The 20,500-nt window shown below is 41.7% G+C and overlaps 1 protein-coding gene across 11 annotated transcripts in view; it reads right to left on the reverse strand.

Moving 5' to 3' along the window:
• Positions 1-3,836: 3,836 nt before the first annotated feature.
• The window catches only part of LOC105463582 (KRAB box domain containing 4), a 42,307-nt gene continuing 25,643 nt past the window's right edge, over positions 3,837-20,500 (reverse strand). For 3 of the 11 annotated variants that reach the window (XM_011710833.3, XM_011710810.3, XM_011710837.3), the window contains exon 7: positions 3,837-19,200. Coding sequence is in view for 3 of the 11 variants with exons in the window: in XM_011710789.3 (XP_011709091.1) it covers positions 18,986-19,200 (215 nt within the window). In the remaining 8 variants the exon portion in view is untranslated. Of the gene's footprint in view, positions 19,926-20,500 lie in introns of all 11 variants that reach the window. The other 8 variants (XM_011710789.3, XM_011710758.3, XM_011710829.3 and 5 more) reach the window with 5 other exon arrangements.

Here is a 20,500-nt window from a genome sequence, read left to right on the forward strand (position 1 = left end):
CAAGCAATCCTCCCACCTCAGCCTCCTGAATAGCTGGGACTACAGGGATGCACCACCACACCCAGCTACTTTAAAAAATTTTTGTAGATATGGGTTCTCACTGTGTTGCCCAGGCTAGTCTTGAATTCCTTCACTCAAGCAATCCTTCTCTAAATCCTCCCAAAGTGCTGTGATTGCAGGTGTGAGCCACTGTGTCTGGCCTGCCTTCATTTTTGAATATTTTTTCTGGGTTTTGAATTCTATATCAACAATTTTGTTTTTTCTTTCTCCATTTTAAAACTTTCGTTCCTCTGTATTTTGGCTTGCATCATTTCTGACATGAAGTTATCTTCCATTCCTTACGTCATCACATTTCCTTTCAATCTTCAAGAATATTTCTAACATTTTAATATTTTAAAAATCTACCATATTTGTCATTTCTTGGTCTATTTTCATTATCCGATTTTTTTTTCTTAACTAGGCATCACATTTCCTATATCTTCACATCGTAATATCTGATTGGATATTAAATAAATTTACACAATAAATTTACATTGTTGAATGCTAGATTTTTTGTGTTCCTTTAAAGAATGTTGGACTTCATTCTAGCAAGTGGTTAAGATGCTTCATTCTTTCAAGACTAATCTGGAGCTTTGTTAGGGTAAGTTTAATGGTACCCTTCCCTCTAGGGATATTTTTATTTATTAATTTAATTTATTTATTTATTACTTTAAGTTCTGGGATGCGTGTGCAGAACATGCAGGTTTGTTACATAGGTATGCATGTGCCATGGTGGTTTGCTGCACCCGTCCTCTTAAGTTCCCTCCCACCAGGTCCTGGTGTGTGTTGTTCCCCTCCCTGTGTCCATGTGTTCTCATTGTTCAACTCCCACTTATGAGTGAGAACATGCAGTGTTTGGTTTTCTGTTCCTGTGTTAGTTTGCTGAAGATGATGGCTTCCAGCTTCATCTATGTCCCTGTCCCTGCAAAGGACATGATCTCATTCCTTTTTATGGCTGCTTAGTATTCCATGGTATATATGTACCACATTTTCTTTATCCAGTCTATCATTGATGGCCATTTGAGTTGGTTCCATGACTTTCCTATTGTAAATAGTGCTGCAGTAAACATATGTGTGCATGTGTCTTTATAGTAGAATGCTTTATATTCTTGTGGGTATATACCCAGTAATGAGATTGCTGGGTCAAATGGTATTTCTGGTTCTAGATCCTTGAAGAATTGCCATACTGTCTTCCACAATGGTTGAACTAATTTACATTCCCACCAACAGTGTAAAAGCGTTCCTATTTCTCCACAGCCTCACCAGCATCTATTGTTTCTTGACTTTTTAATAATAACCATTCTGACTGGCATGAGATGGTATCTCATTGTGGTTTTCATTTGCATTTCTCTAATGGTCAGTGATGTTGAGCTTTTTTTCCTATGTTTGTTGGCCACGTAAATGTCTTCTTTTGAGAACTGTCTGTTCATATCCTTTGCCCACTTTTTGATTTTTTTCTTGTAAATTTGTTTAAGTTCCTGGTAAATTCTGGATATTAGACCTTTGTCAGATGGGTAGATTGCAAAAATTTTCTCCCATTCCCTTCGAGGGCTATTTTATCCCCACTACTAAGACATGACTCCCATGGGGTCTCCACTGATCACCTGGGGGTGATTGACAAGAACTCTCCACTCTGACTTGCTAGAACTCACACATTCCATCCCTGTGAGACCTCTGGAAACTCTTCAGCTTACAGCTCCCCAAATACTCTTTCCCTTGCCTTGTGGAGTTCCACTATACACAGCTTAATATTCAGTTACAAACCCAAGGAGACCTCATGCAGATTTCTCTTGTTCTCTCTTGTCAACAACTCCCTCCTTTGCTGAAACTTCCAGTAGCTTTGGACTCACTGAGCACTGACCTCTTAACTCTGTGAACCATCATGTTCTTCAAGCCCTTGTCCCTGTATCACATTTTGCAAAGTACATCCAGGCAGGAAGCCAGGGCCATCATAGAGCTCACCTCATTTGTCTTCCTTTTCTTAGCTTTATAATCCTCCTGTGCTGCCTTTGTTCAACATACAAAAACTATTACCTCATATAGTGTATATATATTATTTCTAGTTGTTTATAGCAGGTGGATAAGTTTGGACCTGATTACTCCATCATGGCCGGAAATGAATTTTGGTATATTATTTGAATTGGCATTCTCAAAGCTTCTTGACCCCATAGTTTGATCTCTTTCACTGTTTTTTTTTTAATCAATTTTAACCATTGTCTCAAATATTATTCCTGTTCCAATGTTTCTCTCTTCTTCTGGGACCCCAGTTATATGTGCTTTACCTTTTGGCTGTGTCCCAAATGCCTAACACTGTCTGTGTTATTTGTATTTTTTCCCTCCCAGCGAGACAAATCTATTGACTTGTCTTCACATTCATGAATCCTGTCTTCTGTTGTGTCCAATCTGCTGTTAAAACCCATACAGTAAGTTCTTGGCTACTGTATTTTGTTTCAGTTTGTAGCATACATATTTCATTCATTTTTAGAGATTACAAATATTTTGAAATCCTTCGTATTTTCATCCATTTCCTTTATGTCTGTTAAATTAATGGTAATTTAAAGTGCTTTTGGCTAATTCCAGTATCAAAATCATCTAAGTTTTCTGCATTAGTTTTCTATTGCTGCCAAAACAAACCTCCACAAACTTAGTGGTTTAAAACAACACCAATTTATTTATTTATTTAGAGACAGAGTCTCACTCTCTTACCCAGGCTGGAGTACAGTGGTGCGATCTCGGCTCACTGCAACCTCCGCCTCTTGGGTTCAAGTGATTCTCCTGCCTCAGCCTCCCAAGTAGCTGGGACTATAGGCACTTGCCACCATGCCCAGATATTTTTTTTTGTATTTTTAGTAGAGATGGGGTTTCACCATGTTGGTCAGGCTGGTCTCAAACTCCTGACTTCAAATTATCCGCCTGCCTCAACCTCCCAAAGTGCTGGGATTACAGGTGTGAGCCATCGCACCCAGCCAACAACACCCATTTATTAATTCATAGTTTTGTAGGTCAGAATTCCAGATGGGCTTAGCCGAGTTCTGTCTCACAAGGTGGAAATCATGATGTAAACTAGGCTAGGATCTTATCTGGAGGCTGAATCTACTTCTATGCTCATTCAGGTTGTTGACTGAATTCTGTTTCTTTTGACTGTAGAACTGAGGTCCTCATTCTAGCTGGCTGTCAGCGAGGGGCCATTTTCAGATCCTGGAGGTTGTTCAAAGTTCCCTACTATGAGCCTTCTCCATATCAGTAACAGAGAGTCTCCCTTGTGTTCTAATCCCTCCTGTATTTCAAATCTGTGACTCCCTTTTTTGCCACCCAACTGGAGAAAGCTCTCTGTTTTTAAAGAACTCATGTGAAAACATTAGGCCCAATCAATCTCCCTTTGGTCATTTAAAGTAACATAATCACAGAAGTGATATTTTATTTTATTCACAGGTTCTTCAGACACTCAAACTGTGGAGGGAATGACACAATGAAGAGGGTCTTTGGAAGTCATTCTTAGAATTCCACCTACCACAACTGTTGTTCTTTTTTTTTTTCTTTTTGGAGACAGGGTCTTGTTTTTTTGCCCCAGCTGGAGTACAGTGGCACAGTTATGGCTCACTGCAGTCTTGACCTCCTGGGCTCAAATGATCCTCCCAGCTCAGCCTCCCTAGTAGTGGGGACCACAGGCACACACCACTATGCTCAGCTCATTTTTTTTAAATTTTTTTATTTTTTTTGTAGAGACAGGGTCCCCCTATGTTGCCCAGTGTATCAATCTGTTCTCATGCTGGTATAAAGAAATACCTGAGACTGGGTACTTTATAAAGGAAAGAGGTTTAATTGACTCACAGTTCAGCATGGCTTAGAAGGCCTCAGGGAACTTACAATCATGGTGGAAGGGGAAGCAAACATGTCCTTCTTCACAAGGCAGCGAGAGAGAGAAGTGCTGAGCAAAGGGAGAAAGGCCGCTTATGAAACCATCATATCTTACGAGAATAGCATAAGGGTGACTGCCCCCATGATTCAGTTACCTCCCACTGGGTCCCTCCAACAACACGTGGGGATTATGGGAACTACAATTCAAGATGAGATGTAGGTGGGGACACAGCCAAACCATATCATTCCACCCCTGGCCCCTCCCACATCTCATACCCTCACATTTCAAAACACAATCATACCCTTCCAACAGTCCCCCAAAGTTTTATTCCAGCATTAACTCAAAAGTTCAAGTCCCAAATATCATCTGAGAAAAGGCAACTTTCTTCTGCCTAGGAGCCTGCAAAATCGAAAGCAAGCTAGTTACTTCCTAGATACATTGGGTGGGGTGGGGCGGGTACAGACATTGGGTAGATGCACCTGTTCCAAATGGGAGAAAAACAAAGGGGCTGCAGGACCCATGCCAGTCCAAAATCCAATAGAGCAGTCATTAAACCTTAAAGTTCCAAAATGATCTCCTTTGACTCCATGTCTCACATCCAGATCATGCTGACACAAGAGATGGGCTCCCAAGGCCTTGGGCAGCTCTGCCCCTGTGGCTTTGTAGGGTGTACCCCTCTCCTGGCTGTTTTCACTGGCTGGTGTTGAATGTCTGCGGCTTTTCCAGGAGCACAGTGCAAGCCGTTGGTGGATCTACAATTATGGGGTCTGGAGGATGGTGGCCCTCTTTTCACAGCTCCAATAGGCAGTGCCCCAGTGGGGACTCGGTGTGGGGGCTCCAACCCCACATTTCCCTTCTGCACTGCCCTAGCAGAGGTTCTCCACGAGGGCTCTGCCCCTGCAGCAAACTTCTGCCTGGGCATCCAGGCATTTCTAGACATTCTCTGAAGTCTAGGTGGAAATTCCCAAACCTCATTTCTTGACTTATGTGTACCCACAGGCTCACCACCACATGGAAGCTGCCAAGGTTTGGGACTTGCCCGCTCTGAAGCAATGGCCTAAGCTGTACCTTGGCCCCTTTTAGCCACAGCTGGAGCTGAAGCAGCTGGGACACAGGGCACCATGTCCCAAGGCTATGCAGAGCAGGAGGGCTCTGGGCCCAGCCCAGGAAACCATATTTCCCTCCTAGGCCTCTGAGCCTGTGATGGGAGGGGCTGCCATGAACACCTCTGACATTCCCTGGAGACATTTTCCCCATCATCTTGGTGATTAACATTCAGTTCCTCATTATTTATGCAAATATCTGCAGCAGGCTTGAATTTCTCCCTAGAAAATGGGTTTTTCTTTTCTATTGCATAATCAGGCCGCAAATTTTCCAAACTCTTCTGCTCTGCTTTCCTCTTGAACACTTTGCTGCTTAGAAATTTCTTCCACCAGCCGGGCATGGTGGTTCACGCCTGTAATCCCAATACTTTGGGAGGCTGAGGTGGGTGGATCACGAGGTCAAGAGATCAAGAACATCCTGGCCAACATGGTGAAACCCTGTCTCTACTAAAAATACAAAAATTGCAAAATTAGCTGGGTGTGGTGGTGTGTGCCTGTAGTCCCAGCTATTCGAGAGGCTGAGGCAGAAGAATCACTTGAACCTGGGAGGCGGAGGTTGCAGTGAGCCAAGATCGCACTACTGCACTCCAGGCTAGTGACAGAGTGAAACTCTGTCTAAAAAACAAAAGCGGGGGGGTTGCTTCCAAGATGGCCAAAGAGGAACAGCTCTGGTCTATAGCTCCCAGTGAGATCGACGCAAAAGACGGCTGATTTCTGCATTTCCAACTGAGGTGCCTGGTTCATCTCATTGGGACATTGGGTGCAGCCCATGGAGGGCGAGCCGAAGCAGGGTGGGGTGTCGTCTCACCTGGGAAGTGCAAGGGGTCAGGGGATTTCCCTTTCCTAGCCAAGGGAAGCCGGAAGTGACTGTACCTGGAGGAGTGGTACACTCCTGCCCAAATACTGTGCTTTTCCCAGAGTCTTCGCAACTGGCAGACCAAGAGATCCCCTCCCATGCCTGGCTCGGCAGGTCCCACGCCCATGGAGCCTTGCTCACGGCTAGCACAGCAATCTGAGATCAACCTGGGACGCATGAGCTTGGCAAGGGGAGTGGGGGTCGGCCATTGCTGAGGCTTGAGTAGGTGGTTTTGTGCTCACAATGTAAACAAAGAGGCCAGGAAGCTCGAACTGGGCGGAGCCTACCACAGCTCAGCAAGGCCTACCGCCTCTCTAGATTCCACCTCTGGGGGCAGGGCATATCTGAACAAAAGGCAGCAGACAGCTTCTCCAGACTTAAATGTCCCTGCCTGACAGCTCTGAAGTGAGCAGTGGTTCTCCCAGCACAGCATTCAAGCTCCGATAACGGACAGACTGCCTCCTCAAGCGGGTCCCTGACCCCTGTGTAGCCTGACTGGGAGACATATCCCAGTAGGGGCTGACAGACACCTCATACAGGCAGGTGCCCCTCTGGGATGAAGCTTCCAGAGGAAGGATCAGGCAGCAATATTTGCTGTTCTGCAACCTCTGCTGGTGATACCCAGGCAAACAGGGTCTGGAGTGAACCTCCAGCAAACTCCAATAGACCTGCAGCTGAGGGGCCTGTCCTGTTAAAAGGAAAACTAACAAACAAAAGGAATAGCATCAACATCAACAAAAAGGACATCCACACCAAAACCCCATCTGTAGGTCACCAACATCAAAGACCAAAGGTAGATAAAACCAAAAGATGGGGAGAAACCAGAGCAGAAAGTCTGAAAATTCCAAAAACCAGAATGCCTCTAAACTTCCAAAAGAACACAACTCCTCGCCCAGCAAGGGAACAAAGCTGGATGGAGAATGAGTTTGATGGGTTGACAGATGTAGGCTTCAGAAGGTCAGTAATAACAAACTTCTCCGAGCTAAAGGAGCATGTTCTAACCCGTCACAAGGAAGCTAAAAACCTTGAAAAAAGGTTAGACGAAAGGGTAACTAGAATAACCAGTGTAGAGAAGAGCTTAAATGACCTGATGGAGCTGAAAACCACAGTACAAGGACTTCGTGAAGCATACACAAGCTTCAACAGCTGATTCAATCAAGCAGAATAAAGGATATCAGTGATTGAAGATCAAATTAATAAAGTGAGAAGACAGGATTAGAGAAAAATGAGTGAAAAGAAATGAAGAAAGCCTCCAAGAAATATGGGACTATGTGAAAAGACCAAATCTACGTTTGGTTGGTGTACCTGAAAGTGATGGGGAGAACAGAACCAAGTTGGAAAACACTCTTCAGGATATTATCCAGGAACTTCCCCAACCTAGCAAGGCAGGCCAACATTCAAATTCAGGAAATACAGAGAACACCACAAAGATACTCTACAAGAAGAGCAACCCCAAGACACATAATTGTCAGATTCACCAAGGTTAAAATGAAGGAAAAACTGTTAAGGGCAGCCAGAGAGAAAGGTGGGGTTACCAACAAAGGGAAGCCCATCAGACTAACAGCAGAGCTCTCTGCAGAAATCCTAGAAGGCAAAAGAGAGTGGGGGCAAATATTCGACATTCTTTCTTTTTTTTTTTCTTTTTTTTTTTGAGATGGAGTCTTGCTCTGTCACCCAGGCTGGAGTGCAGTGGTGCGATCTTGGCTCACTGCAAGCTCCGCCTCCTGGGTTCACGCCATTCTCCTGCCTCAGCCTCCCGAGTAGCTGGGACTACAGGTGCGTGCCACCATGCCCAGCTAACTTTTTTGTATTTTTGGTAGAGACAGGGTTTCACTGTGTTAGCCAGGATGCCCTCAATCTCCTGGGCTTGTGATCCGCCCGCCTTGACCTCCCAAAGTGCTGAGATTACAGGCGTGAGCCACCACGCCTGGCCTCAACATTCTTAAAGAAAAGAATTTTCAACCCAGAATTTCATATCCAGCCAAACTAAGCTTCATAAGTGAAGGAGAAATAAACTCCTTTACAGACAAGCAAATGCGGAGAGATTTTGTCACGACCAGGCCTGCCTTACAGAGCTCCTGAAGGAACCACTAAACATGGAAAGGAACAACCAGTACCAGCCACTGCAAAAACATGCCAAATTGTAAAGACCATCGATGCTATGAAGAAACTGCATCAATTAACAGGCGAACTAACCAGCTAGCATCATAATGACAGGATCAAATTCATACATAACAATATTAACCTTAAATGTAAATGGGCTAAATGCCCCAATTAAAAGACACAGATTGGCAAATTGGATAGAGTCAGGACCCATCAGTGTGCTGTATTCAGGAGACACATCTCATGTGCAAAGACACAGATAGGCTCAAAATAAAGGGATGGAGGAAGATCTACCAAGCAAACGGAAAGGAAAAAAAAGCAGGGGTTGCAATCCTAGTCTCTGATAAAACTGACTTTAAACCAACAAAGATGAAAAGAGACAAAGAAGGCCATTAAATAATGGTAAAGGGATCAATTCAACAAAAAGAGCTAACTATCCTAAATATATATGCACCCAATACAGGAGGACCCAGATTCATAAAGCAAGTCCTTAAAGATCTACAAAGAGACTTAGACTCCAACACAATAATAATGGGAGACTTTAACACCCCACTGTCAATATTAAATCAAGGAGACAGAAGGTTAACAAGGATATTCAGGACTTGAACTCAGCTCTGGATGAAGCACACCTAATAGACATCTACAGAACTCTCCACTCCAATCAACAGAATATACATTCTTCTCAGCACCACATCCCACTTATTCTAAAATTGAACATATAATTGGAAGTAAAACACTCCTCAGCAAATGTAAAAGAACAGAAATTACAACAAACTCTCTCTCAGACCACAGTGCAATCAAATTAGAACCCAGCATTAAGAAACTCACTCAAAACCGTACAACTACATGGAAACTGAACAACCTGCTCCTGAATGACTACTGGGTAAATCACAGAATGAAGGCAGAAATAAAGATGTTCTTTGAAACCAATGAGAACAAAGACACAACGTAACAGAATCTCTGGCACACATTTAAAGCAGTGTGTAGAGGGAAATTTATAGCACTAAATGCACACAAGAGAAAGCAGGAAAGATCTAAAATTGACACTCTAACATCACAATTAAAACAACTAGAGAAGCAACAGCAAACAAATTCAAAAGCTAGCAGTAGACAAGAAATAACTAAGATCAGAGCAGAACTGAAGGAGATAGATACACACACACACACACACACACACACACACACACACAAACCTTCAAAAAATCAATGAATCCAGGAGCTGGTTTTTTGAAAAGGTCAACAAAATTGATAGACCGCTAGCAAGACTAATAAGAAAAGAGAGAAGAATCAAATAGACACAATAAAAAATGATAAAGGGGATATCACCACTGATCCCACAGAAATACAAACTACCATCAAAGAATACTATAAACACCTCTACGCAAATAATAAACTAGAAAAGCTAGAAGAAATGGATAAATTCCTGGACACATACACCCTCCCAAGACTAAACCAGGAAGAAGTTGAATGCCTGAATAGACCAATAACAGGTTCTGAAATTGAGGCAATAGCCTACCAACTAAAAAAAGTCCAGGACCAGACGAATCCACAGCCGAATTCTACAAGAGGTACAAAGAGGAGCTGGTACCATTCCTTCTGAAACTATTCTGATCAATAGAAAAAGAGGGAATCCTCCCTAACTCATTTTATGAGGCCAGCATCGTCCTGATACCAAAGCCTGGAAGAGACACAACAAAAAAAGAGAATTTTAGGCCAATTTCCCTGATGAACATTGATGCGAAAATCCTCAATAAAATATTGGCAAGCCAGATCCAGAAGCACATCAAAAAACTTATCCACCACAATCAAGTTGGCTTCATCCCTGGGATGCAAGGCTGGTTCAACATACACAAATCAATAAACGTAATCCATCACATAAACAGAACCAACAACAAAAACCACATGATTATCGCAATAGATGCAGAAAAGGCCTTTGACAAAATTCAACAGCCCTTCATGCTAAAAACTCTCAATAAATGGAACGTATCTCAAAATGATAAGAGCTATTTATGACAAACCGACAGCCAATATTACACTGAATGGGCAAAAACTGGAAGCATTCCCTTTGAAAACTGGCACAAGACAAGGATGCCCTCTCTCACCACTCCTATTCAATATAGTGTTGGAAGTTCTGGCCAGGACAATCAGGCAAGGGAAAGCAATAAAGGGTATTCAATTAGGAAAAGAGGAAGTCAAATTGTCCCTGTTTGCAGATGACATGATTGTATATTTAGAAAACCCCATCATCTCAGCCTTAAATCTCCTTAAGCTGATAAGCAACTTCAGCAAAGTCTCAGGATACAAAATCAATGTGCAAAAATCACAAGCATTCTTATACACCAATAACAAACAGAGCCAAATCATGAGCGAAGTCCCATTCACAATTACTATAAAGAGAATAAAATACCTAAGAATCCAACTTACAAGGGATGTGAAGGACCTCTTCAAGGAGAACTACAAACCACTGCTCAACAAAATAAGAGGACACAAACAAATGGAAGAACATTCCATGCTCATGGATAGGAAGAATCAATATCGTGAAAATGGCCATACTACCCAAGGTAATTTATAGATGCAATGCCATCCCCATCAAGCTACCAATGACTTTCTTCACAGAATTGGAAAAAACTGCTTTAAAGTTCATATGGAACCAAAAAAGAGCTTGCATAGCCAAGACAATCCTAAGCAAAAAGGACAAAGCTGGAGGCATCACACTACCTGGCTTCAAACTATATTACAAGGCTACAGTAACCAAAACAGCATGGTACTGGTACCAAAACAGATACATAGACCAATGGAACAGAACAGAGGCCTCAGAAATAATGCCACACATCTACAACCATCTGATCTTTGACACACCTGACAAAAACAAGAAATGGGGAAAGGATTCCCTGTTTAACAAATGGTGCTGGGAAAACTGGCTAGCCATATGTAGAAAGCTGAAACTGGATCCCTTCCTTACAACTTATACAAAAATTAAGATGGATTAAAGACTTCAATGTAACACCTAAAACCATAAAAACCCTAGAAGAAAACCTAGGCAATACCATTCAGGACATAGGCATGGGCAAAGACTTCATGACTAAAACACCAAAAGCAATGGCAACAAAAGCCAAAATAGACAAATGGGATCTAAATAAACTAAAGAGCTTCTGCACAGCAAAAGAAACTATCATCAGAGTGAAGAGGCAACTCAAAAGGCTAATATCCAGAAACTACAAAGAACTTATACAAATTTACAAGAAAAAAAAACAAGCAACCCCATCAAAAAGTGGGCAAAGGATATGAACAGACACTTCTCAAAAGAAGACATTTATGCAGCCAACAGACATATGAAAAAACGTTCATCATCACTGGTCATCAGAGAAATGCGAATCCAAACCACAATGATATACCATCTCATGCCAGTTAGAATGGTGATCATTAAAAAGTCAGGAAACAACAGATGCTGGAGAGGATGTGGAGAAATAGGAATGCTTTTGTACTGTTGATGGGAGTGTAAATTAGTTCAACCATTGTGGAAGACAGTGTGGTAATTCCTCAAGGATCTAGAACTAGAAATACCATTTGACCCAGCAATCCCATTACTGGGTATATACCCAAAGAATTATAAATCATGGTACTGTAACAACACATGCACACATATGTTTTATTGCAGCACTATTCACAATAGCAAAAATTTGGAACCAACCCAAATGTCCATTAATGATAGACTGGATTAAGAAAATGTGGCACATATATACCGTGGAATACTATGCAACCATAAAAAAGGATTAGTTCATGTCCTTTGCAGGGACATGGATGAAGCTGGAAACCATCATTCTCAGCAAACTATCGTAAGAACAGAAAACCAAACACTGTATGTTCTCACTCATAGGTGGGAATTGAACAATCAGAACACCTAGACACAGGGCAGGGAACATCACACACCGGGGCTTTTTGGGGGGTGGGGGGCTGGGGGAGGGATAGCATTAGGAGAAATACCTAATGTAAATGACAAGTTGATGGGTGAAGCAAACCAACATGGCACATGTATACCTTTGTGACAAACCTGCACATTCTGCACATATAACCTATTACTTAAAGTATGATTTAAAAAAAAAAAAAAAAGGAGACCCAAAAAAAAAAAAAAGAGAGAGAGAAATTTCCTCCACCAAATACCCTAAGTTATCTCTCTCAAGTTCAAAGTTACACAGATCTCTAGGGCAGGGGCAAAATGCTGCTAGTCCTTTTTTTTTTTTTTTTTTTTTTTTTTTTTGACAGGGTCTCATTCTGTCAACCAGGCTCTGGAGTACAGTGGTTTGATCTTGGCTCACTGCAACCTCCACCTCCCAGGTTCAAGCAATTCTCCTGCCTCAGCCTCCCAAGTACCTGGGATTACAGGCATTCGCCACCACACCCAGCTGATTTTGTGTATTTTTGGTAGAGACAGGGTTTTACTATGTTGCTGAGGCTGGTCTTGAACTCCTGGCCTCAAGTGATCTGCCCACCTCAGACTCCCAAAGTGCTGGGATTACAGGCATGAGCCACCATGCCTGGCCTAGTCTTTTTGCTAAAGCATAGCAAGAGTCACCTTTGCTCCAGTTCCCAACAAGTTCTGCATCTCCATCTGAGACCACTTCAGCCTGGACTTCATTGTCCATATCACTATCAGCATTTTGGTCAAAGCCATTCAACAAGTCTCTAGGAAGTTCCAAACTTTCCCACATCTTCCTGTCTTCTTCTGAATCCTCCAAACTGTTCCAGTCTCTGTCTGTTACCCAGTTCCAAAGTTGCTTCCACATTTTCAGGTGTCCTTATAGCAGCACCCCACTCCTGGTACCAATTTACTGTGTTAGTCCATTCTCATGCTGCTATGAAGAAATACCCCAGACTGGGTAATTTATAAAGGAATTAACTCGCAGTTCCACATGGCTGGGAAAGTCTCAGGAAACTTACAATCATGATGGGAGGGGAAGCAAACATGTCCTTCTTCATATGGTGGCAGCAAAGAAGTGCTGAGCAAGGGGGGAACAGCCCCTTATAAAGCCATCAGATCTCGTGAGAACTCAGTCACTATCATAACAGCATGAGGATAACCACCCCCATGATTCAATTACCCCCCACCAGGTCCCTCCCACAACATGTGGGGATTATGGGAGCTACAATTCAAGATGAGATTTGGGTGGGGATACAGCCAAACCATATCAGTCAGGCTGGTCTGAAACTCCTGGGCTCAATCAGTCCTCCCACCTCGGCATTCCAAAGTGCTGGGATTATAGGTGTGAGCCACTGTGCCTGGCCCATTTTGTCCTAACAGCTGAATTTCTCTGCCTTTTCTCGCATCTAATAATCTTTAATTTTGGGGTCATTGTGTATTTTAAAAACTGTAGATGGCCGGGCGCGGTGGCTCACACCTGTAATCCCAGCACTTTGGGAGGCCGAGGCGGGTGGATCACAAGGTCAGGAGATCGAGACCACGGTGAAACCCCATCTCTACTAAAAATACAAAAAATTAGCCGGGCGCGGTGGCGGGCGTCTGTAGTCCCAGCTACTCGGGAGGCTGAGGCAGGAGAATGGCGTGAACCCGGGAGGCGGAGCTTGCAGTGAGCCAAGATCGCGCCACCGCACTCCAGCACTCCAGCCTGGGGGACGCAGTGAGACTCCGTCTCAAAAAAAATAATAAAATAAAATAAAAAATAAAAACTGTAGATGACTGGGTGTGGTGCCTCACACCTGTAATCCCAGCACTTTGGGAGGCTGAGGCAGGAGGATCACTTGAAGTCAGGAGTTAGAGACCAGCCTGGGCAACATAGCAAGACTCCATCTCCACAAAACTACAAAATTAGCCAGGCATGGTAGTGTATACCTGTAGTCCCAGCTACTCAAGAGGCTGAGTAGGAGGCTGAGTGGGAGGATTTCTTGAGCTCAGGAGGTTGAGGCCTCAGTGAGCCATGGTCACAGCACTACACTCCAGCCTGGGTGACAGTGAAACCCCAAGTCAAAAAAACAAAACAAACTGTAGAGACTGTAGTTTATTGGGTTTATCTTTTCCTCTAAAGATAAGAGAGGTAAGGTAAGGCACTGATCACCTTAAACAATCAGGGCTTTAGTGTTACTAACACAACCCAGCTCTTGTTCATCACTGTTCCTCAGGTGTTTCCCTCCTGCACTTTTGCTGGAGAGCCTGTTTGGTCTAGAAAAACTGCTTGAGATTTAGTTCTCCCCTTCATGAGTTTTCAGCTGAGCTCTTTAGCCTTCTTTCTCATGACGGTGGCAAGCCCCTTCTCTTATTTGGACTGCTTCCAAAGTAAAGAGACTGCCTTTCTGGCCCAGTTCCCTAACCTCCCACACCATCACAAACTTAGCAAATGTCCTGTGACAAAACTAGTCATGTGCTTGAAGCTCTTCTAGTTTCTAAGTCAGCCCTATATAACTTCCAAAAGCCCTTCTGGATCTCTTCCTCTTGTAAAGTCTATCAGCCTAGACCAAGCCCCATCCTCAGCTCACAGTGAAAATCAGCAAGTGCCCCCAGATAATGGTCAGCAATTGTCAACTCCCCTAGAAAAAGCACTTCACTTTCTGGAATTTTAATTAATCTAGAACTCATTGTTTCCACAGCTTGGCAATATCTTTAAACTTTTTTCAATTTATCTCCCCATCCTCCACCCCCTGCCCCACCAACAACTTATTGCAGCATGATTGCTGGCCTGGCAATACCAACTACAATATACATGGAAATGAGGGTCTGGTCATTACTTTCTTATTCAACATTTAAATCCAAGACAAAAATGAGAAGATACTAAATTACCACATAAGATGTTCCCTCCTCTCTTCCATTGGGTGCGGTGTAGAGGGATGAAAGATATCGCAGAGGAACACAGATTGTCTGCATGGCGCCACACGGAATGTGTATCAGTGGCTAATGCTTGCTATATTTCTTGTTTTCCAAGAGTTTTAAGTAAACAAACTCCTTATGATTTTGCTTTTTCTTCTGTAAAATATCAGAGGGTATGTCTGATTGGTGGAGGTGGGACTGTCATCATCTTCCCTACTTAATAGTATTGCCATGAGAATCAGTGGAATTCATCAATGTAATGCTTTTATAAAATGAAAAGCCTTTACTTTCATAACAAATCAATATTAAGAGATACTCACCACAGTGCATTTTGTGAGCTGGTGACAGGGAATACGGAAAAAAGAGGAAAAGAGAAAATAGTTATCCAATAGCAATCACCGGTATCAGAATTTATATGTGGTTTCTGAAGGTTTGGGTTTTTGTCAGTTTGTTCTTCTTACCCATGGGACCTTGAGTTACTCACTACAGTGTTTTCTCATATGTAAAATCTGGTATCTTCCAATTTAGGTCACAGGATTTGTGAGGATGAAGTGTAAAAGCAAGATGATGCTTTAGCTCTCATTAGAAAATCACTCTCCCAGTTAAAATCCTAAGATACACTTTCTCAACGTTGTAGAATATATTCTTCTAACAATGAGATCAAACAGACAACCATATGGAAAATAGAGAATATGTGTAGATGTGTCAAAGTGGGATGATGTGTGCAGAATAGAAAGTAGCAGAATAGTGTAATATATTGAAAATAAAACTGAATAGAAAAATAAGGAGGGATAAAGAAAACTACATAAAAGACATTTTAAATAATCCTTCTTGGTAGTTTCTTGAAATTTGAGAGTATAATCAGAAGCATTAAAAAATGAGTAATTTTAGTTCCAAATATAAGTGTTAATAGTAGGGTGTAGTTTCTTCCTTCTCTTTTCTTCCTTTTTTGTGTATTTCTCTCCACATGTGAGAATAAACACAGACAAGATAGAAATGTAATATAAATATATACACATGTATCTAACTTTTTACTAATAAAAAATTTGCCTATATTCCTACAACCCAGAGACAACTGAACTCATAATGGCGCATATCGCATATCCTTTTTTTTTTTTTTTGAGATGGAATGTCACTCTGTTGCCCAGGCTAGAGTGCAGTGGCGCGATCTCAGCTCACTGCAACCTCCTCCTCTTGGGTTGAAGGGATTGTCCTGCCTCAGCCTCCCGAGTAGCTGGGATTACAGGCACGCGCTGCCACACCTGGCTAATTTTTGTATTTTTAGTAGAGATGGGGTTTCGCCATGTTGGCCAGGCTGGTCTCCAACTCCTGACCTCAGGTGATTCGCCCGCTTTGGCCTCCCAAAGTGCTAGGATTGCAGGCATGAGCCACCACGCCTGGCCATATCCTTCTTATATATATGCCGTTTTACAACACAAATCATAGTTTTATAGTCTTAGTTTACTATGAACATTTTCCAAACTCCTTAAAATATGAATACATTAAGGGAAGCATGATTCCAATTTATGAATATATCAAGTTACTCTATCACCTATTACTGGATATTCAAGTTGCTTATTTTTATTTCAATTAATACTGCTCTTATAGGATCTTTCCTAGAAATTCTGAACCTCCTATTGCCCCACCATAATTACTTTTTTGAGAATAAATTTTGACTTTTCAAGAAAAGTATCCCAGAAGAGTATCTTTCTCCATAAGATGCTTCCACTTTTGTACTGATGACAGATAAAATACATGTGCAAGGTCTATTTGAGAATCCTGCTGGCTCATGTGCTCTGAAACTAATCTATTTAGGGATTATCTATTTACAGATAAGCTTGGAGATTGGCCTAGTAAGGATTAATATGTTTTTCCTCTGTCCTCCTGATTATAAAATGTATTTATACTTTCAGAAGCTTCTAAACCTGTTCTACAGAGAATATGTGTATAATTTATAATTGAGTGCTTGACTGTAACCCCTGCGATCTTTTCTATAAAATGGATGACGACATATCTGAGACATGATTTTCCTTATATTATACAGGAAAGCTGGGTTATCAAATTTATTAAATTGATGTTTGCTGAACATAAGTGCTCTGATATAAGATGACGCCTCGCTTCTTTCCAAAGGCATTCCAGTCTTTGCTATCTTCATGGTTTTGACCCTTCATAAATTATTTGATGTACAATGTATTAAAACTCATGAGTAAGGAATTTGTCATTTATTGGCTGGTCACAGTGGCTCACACCTGTAATTCTAGCACTCTGGGAGGCTGAGGTGGGCAGATCACTTGAGCCCAGGAGTTCGAGGCTAGCTTGGGCAACATGGCGAAACCCCATCTACAAAAAATACAAAAATTAGCTGGGTGTAGTAGCGGGTGCCTATGGTCCCCACTACTCGGGAGGCTGAGGTGGGAGGATAACCTGAGCCTGGGAAGTCGAAGCTCTGGTGAGCTGTGATCATGCCACTGCATCCCAGCCTAAGTGACAGAGTGAGACCTGTCTCACAATAAATAAATAAATAAATAAATTATCATTTATTGAATGATTTGAGTAACTTTTGAGTTTTCTTACATCTACCAAAGGCTAAATGATATCTGAGGGCTTTTTTAAAAAAAATGTATATTAAATTTACATGATTACACTCAATGAATTATTTGATGCACAATATGGCAATGTACAGCAGTCCTCCCTTATCCATGGGGGATATGTTCCAAGATCCCTAGCGGATGCCTGAAACTGTGAATAGTACCGAACCTGATTGCTGTCAGAACCCATTTCTATTCATGCCTTCCACCCACGAATTTAATGTCTTTTTCATCTTAGCATTTATCATGCACTGTGGCCATAACTTTTGCAGTTCGAGATGTGACAACAAAACTAGCACAAGTTTCTTTTTCCTTCTTCACAATTTCCTGGATAGAAGATTCATTCTTACTATAAATCTTAACAACCTCAGCATACATTTTGTTTCTTTATTAAGTCAAGAACTTTAACCATTTCACTTTAAGGAAGCACTTTATAACTTATTTTTGGCGTATGCAAATTGCCAACATCACTACTCTTGCACTTTGGGGTCATTATACAATAAGGGTAGCTTTAATGCAAGCACTGCAATCCCATGACAGTCAATCTGACAACTGAGACAGCTAAGGGACTAATGGGCAGGTAGCATATACAGCATGGATATGATACTGGACAAAAGGATGATTCAGGCTGGGTGCAGTGGCTCACACCTGTAATTCCAGCATTTTGGGAGGCTGAGGCAGGTAGATCACTTGAGGTCAGGAGTTCAAGACCAGGCTGGCCAACATGGTGAAACCCTGTCTCTACTAAAAATACAAAATTAGCTGGGTATGGTGGCATGCACCTGTAATCCCAGCTATTCGGGAGGCTGAGGCAGGAGAATCAGTTGAACTCGGGAGGTGGAGGTTGCAGTGAGCCAAGATTGTGCCACTGCACTCCAGACTGGATGACAGAGCAAGACTGTCTCAAAAAAAAAAGAAAGAAAAAAAAGGGTTCAGTGATTTGCATCCTGAGCAGGAAACAGCAGGACAATGTAAAATTTCATCACACTACTCACAATAGCATGCAACTTACGCATTTATGTTCTGTGACATACAATGAGAGTTGATTTAACACTAAAAGATTTCCCACATTTATTACATTTGTAAGGTTTCTCCCATATGAATGATCTGATGTTTAATGAGAGTTGACTTCCCACTAAAGGCTTTCTCACAGACACTGCATTTACAGGGTCTCTCTCCATATGAATTTTCTTATGTTTAATAAGTGGTGCCTTCTGGATAAAGGTTTTTCCACATTCACTGCATTCATAGGGCTTCTCCCCTGTGTGAGTTCTCTGGTGTGCTACGAGGGTTGACTTCTGGCTGAAGGCTTTTGCACATTCACAGCATTCATAAGGTTTCTCTCCGGTGTGAGTTCTTTGATGTACAACTAAGTTTGCTTTCTGGATAAACACTTTTCCACATTCAGTACATTTGTAGAGTTTCTCCCCAGTTTGACTTCTCTGACTTTTTCTAAGGGCTCGCTTTTGGTGGAGGGCTTTCCCTCGTTGATTAGGGTCAAAAAATCTCTCTGCAGGTTGAGCTTTATGAAGATTAGAATGGAGGCATACTTTCCAATATGCCTTACATCCATCATCTTTCCTTCTTACATAGCTTCTATTTTGACTAAGAAAGTTTAAATTATGTTTTGAATGCCTTTTCCCATGAATAATATTTAGGGAGTCTTTGTCTTACAGAATCAAATTCTGTGCTCAGATAAATGCTTTTTCTACATGTTCTGGATTCTTGACCACTTTCATCCTTCAGTGTTTCCTTGCCTATGAATGCAGCTTGCCACAGAAGTTTGTCTTGGCTTTCCTTGTAGCAATCTATCTGCTCATCAACTTGCCAGACTTCTAGAAGAAAATGAACGAATCATCAAACTTGTTAAGTCTTTCCACTGGAATATTATGGAATAACATTAATCCCTAAATGCCCAAGCAGTGAACTCCTATCAACATGACTTGAGCTGATGTGGATGGACCCTCCCCATGTCCCACCACCACCACCTCCCCTGAGTGCAAGTACAAAGAAATGCTGGCTCAAATTTAACAAAAATAATTTAATATGCAGCCAAGCTCAAACCAGAAAATAAATTTATTATGTGACAAAAATGAAGAAGAAATTTAAAGTGAGGGGGTGAACAGAAATTGAAGCTGTGTGGCTTTGCAGTTGGGGGACTAAGGCTCTAATCATGAGTGTGAAGTGAATTCTAGGCCACAGGGCACAACTGTGCAGAGAATTAGAATTGAGCTACCTGGTTAAAGCTGGGAGTCACAAAGGACATCTCTGTGTGTAAAATAGGAACTAGAAAGATGTCACCCACTGGCTAATGAAAATGTTAAGAAGAATCAGGGGTTACTTACAAGAAGTCAGAACCACAGTCCTGTACCACATGTAGGAGTGCATTCCAAATGGACATTTGAAGTATAATACAAAACCCCCGAAGTTGATAAATTCACCTATAAATTGTTCCTGCATTAGTGAAACCAGTGGGCCCCAGCAGTGGCAATCCAAATAGTTCTGCAGTGATGCTTTCATAGCTTAGGGTACACAGAATTTCCATGGAAAATAACTCTCACTGAAAAGGAGTTCACAGTAAAAAAAATTACAAACTTCAAAAGGAAATGAACCACAATGAGTTGAAAACTTATGTCTACAGAAAAGCCTGCACATGATGTTTATAGCAGCTTCATTCATAATGGCCCCAAACTGGAAGCAACCAAGATGTCCTTCAATAGGTGAATGGATAAACAAAGTGATCCACAATGGAATATTATTCAGCAATAAAAAGAAATGGGCTATCAAGCCATGGACATGGAGGAAACTTAAATGCATATTGCTATTTGAAAGAAGCCAGTCTGAAAAGGCTACATACTATATGATTCCAACTATATGACATTCTAGAAAAGGCAAAACTATAGAGATAGTAAAAAGATCAGTACTTGCCAGGAGAGAGTGAAAAAGGGATGAAAAAGCAAAGCACAGGGAATTTTTAGGGCGGTAAAACTATTCTGTATGAAACAGTAATGGTGGATTTTTATGCATTTGACAAAACCCATAGAACTGAACAACACAAAGAGTGAACCTTAATGTAAGATGTGACTTTAGTTAATAATAATGTATTCATTCACCAGTTGTAACACATGTACCATA

The sequence above is a fragment of the Macaca nemestrina genome, chromosome X (assembly GCF_043159975.1).
Source record: "Macaca nemestrina isolate mMacNem1 chromosome X, mMacNem.hap1, whole genome shotgun sequence".
In the NCBI taxonomy this organism is placed as follows: Eukaryota; Metazoa; Chordata; class Mammalia; order Primates; family Cercopithecidae; genus Macaca; species Macaca nemestrina.